The sequence below is a fragment of the Myotis brandtii genome, unplaced genomic scaffold (genome assembly GCF_000412655.1).
Source record: "Myotis brandtii unplaced genomic scaffold, ASM41265v1 scaffold717, whole genome shotgun sequence".
Taxonomy (NCBI): domain Eukaryota; kingdom Metazoa; phylum Chordata; class Mammalia; order Chiroptera; family Vespertilionidae; genus Myotis; species Myotis brandtii.
In genome coordinates, this window is record NW_005370825.1 from 190948 (window position 1) to 193336 (window position 2389).

The following is a 2389-nucleotide window of genomic DNA, read 5'->3' on the forward strand; positions in this document are numbered from 1 at the left end:
TTAATCCCCCCCCAAGGATATTTTTCCATTTATTTTTTTTTTTTTTTTTTAGAGAGAGTGGAAGAGAGAGGGAGAGACAGAGAGAAATATCGGATGTGAGAAAAACACATTGATTGGTTTCCTCCTGCACGTGCCCTGACCAGGACCCAGGCGAGGGAGGTGCTGGCAACCAAGGTACGTGCCCTTGACCGGAAATGAACCTGGGACCCTTCAGTCTGCAAGCTGACGCTCTATCCACTGAGCAAAACCTGCTAGGGCTAGAATTCGAACCTTTAAATCCTATGAAACTTCCAGGATATTACAGAAGCCCACTCTCTGACCTACAAGTAGGAAGAATAGACCAGCCACTTGAATTAAAGGACTTTTACACACTCAATGTTTGTGTCGCTACATAGAGCCTTATTAAAAAAAAGATATGTTCAAATGCTATACCTCTGGATTTTCTATTCATGTTCGAGATCAACATTTTAGGAGTTGGTGAGCTCTGCGTGGGATTTGTAATGTAAGGCATGTAAGTTACCTAATTCTTACATGTTTATCATGTACACGTATGTTTCTTTCCAGGTACAGACCTGAAGATTGCTTCACTGTCAATCCGGACTTGGATCCCAAACGCTATAGAGTTAACGACATCACGTTCCTCTTTCGTACCCTTGAGTGTGCAAGGTAACTTGGTACTCACTGATAGAGAAATGCTGTCTGAGTCTTACGTGGGTGACATCCAAAGAGTTCTCCCCATCCCAGCCTTAAGGAAGGTACACGTGAGGGAAGGCAAATTGGGTAGACTACCTGGTTTCAGCTTTCTTCCCCGTCACTGGCTTTTGTAGTGGATGGTCCCCGGGGACCCAATTTGCTGTGTGGGAATGTAATTTCCTTCACTCGGTCAGACCCACAGCACCCTTTACAACAGTAGCAAATGCTCCCTTAACCACACTTGTAGCCAAAATTAAACTCTGTGAGCATGGATGTGACGCAGACAGATCAAATGGCAGCAGGTCTCATATGGCCTCCAATAAAACTGAGCAATCATCATCCATTTACGAGAGAGAGCGAGAGATCATTATTTAAATATTGAAGAGAAAGTATTTTTCTCTTTATATTTGCTTTATGGTCTGGTTTTCCATCTGTAGGCCATGGTAAACACCTCTCTGAAGAGAAGTCAACAGTTTCTATGCTAGCCTGACCAGTTTGGCTCAGTGGTTGAGCATTGACCTATGAACCAGGAGGTCAGGACGCATGCCCAGGTTTCGGGCTCAATCCCCAGTAGGGACGTGCAGGAAGCAGCCAATCAATGATTCTCATCATTGATGTTTCTATCTCTCTCTCCCTTCCTCTCTGAAATCAATAAAAAAAAATATTTTTAAAAAAAGTGTTTCTATGCGAGTTTTGGGTCATCCAGAGGTGAGCCAGAATATATTCTGTTGGCTTGGAATTCCTTATTCTGAGAATATTTTGAGGCCTTGCTGTGGATATACTTGCACCAGACCCCAAGGCACTGTTCAGCCCATTCCAGCAGTGTCACAGAGTGGACCAGGCCAGAACCGGAAACTGTAGAGCAGAAGTTAACCAGGCTACTCAGGGTCCCACTCTTACCCCCACCCACTCCCACCACTAGACACCGTGTCAGAACCTTTGGGACTGCATCTAGCCTGAGGCCTGGGACAGACAACTGTTTCGTTCCCAGACCAGGCAGCAATGAGCCTGAATCCCTGAGGTTCCCCAATAGCCTCCACCAACACCAGGCAGATGAGCATTTGTGACACAAGATATGGGATGTGCTTTGTTTTATACGTGAGCGGCTCAGTGTCTACAGAGGATGAAAGAAGTATCAGAGAATGGACTGAAATCAAAGCAGAGAAGAGCACCCGTTGAGTAGGAAAGAATCTTAATGTTTCCTCTTTGGGCTTCCTCTCTCTCCTTACAGGAAGACAAGTCAGGATTCCGTATGCTCTTCGTCCCAATGTGACTCTAGTAAGGGTCCTCAGAGCAGCAAGGTAAGCAAGAAATAGGGAGAGTGTGTCTTAACTTTTACACCCAGTGTTGGTTCAAAAATCAGGGTTGGTTGCATTTTCGCCCTTCCTTCGATAGAAGGTAAAGGGGCCCTGGCTGGGGTGGCTCAGTGGGTTGGGTGTCATCCCGTGCACCGAAAGGTTGCTGGTTTGATTCCCAGTTAAAGGTTGCAGGCTCAGGATCAGAAGGCAGTCAATGAATGTTGCGCTCTCACATCTATGTTTCTCTCTCTCTCCCTGCCCCTCCTCCCTCTCTAAAAAAATATTCTTAAGAAGTAAAGAGGAGCCAAAACCGGTTTGGCTCAGTGGATAGAGCGTCGGCCTGCGGACTGGAGGGTCCCGGGTTCGATTCCGGTCGGGGGCATGTGCCTGGGTTGCGG

The 2389-nt window shown here is 46.5% G+C and overlaps 1 protein-coding gene across 1 annotated transcript in view; it reads left to right on the forward strand.

The window, feature by feature from the left end:
• The window catches only part of WDR64 (WD repeat domain 64), a 62441-nt gene that overhangs the window by 43568 nt on the left and 16484 nt on the right, over positions 1 to 2389 (forward strand). Inside the window, exons 15-16 of the mRNA XM_005882445.2 lie at positions 565 to 666; positions 1925 to 1994. Of these exons, the coding sequence (XP_005882507.1) occupies positions 565 to 666; positions 1925 to 1994 (172 nt within the window). The remainder of the gene's footprint in view (positions 1 to 564; positions 667 to 1924; positions 1995 to 2389) is intronic.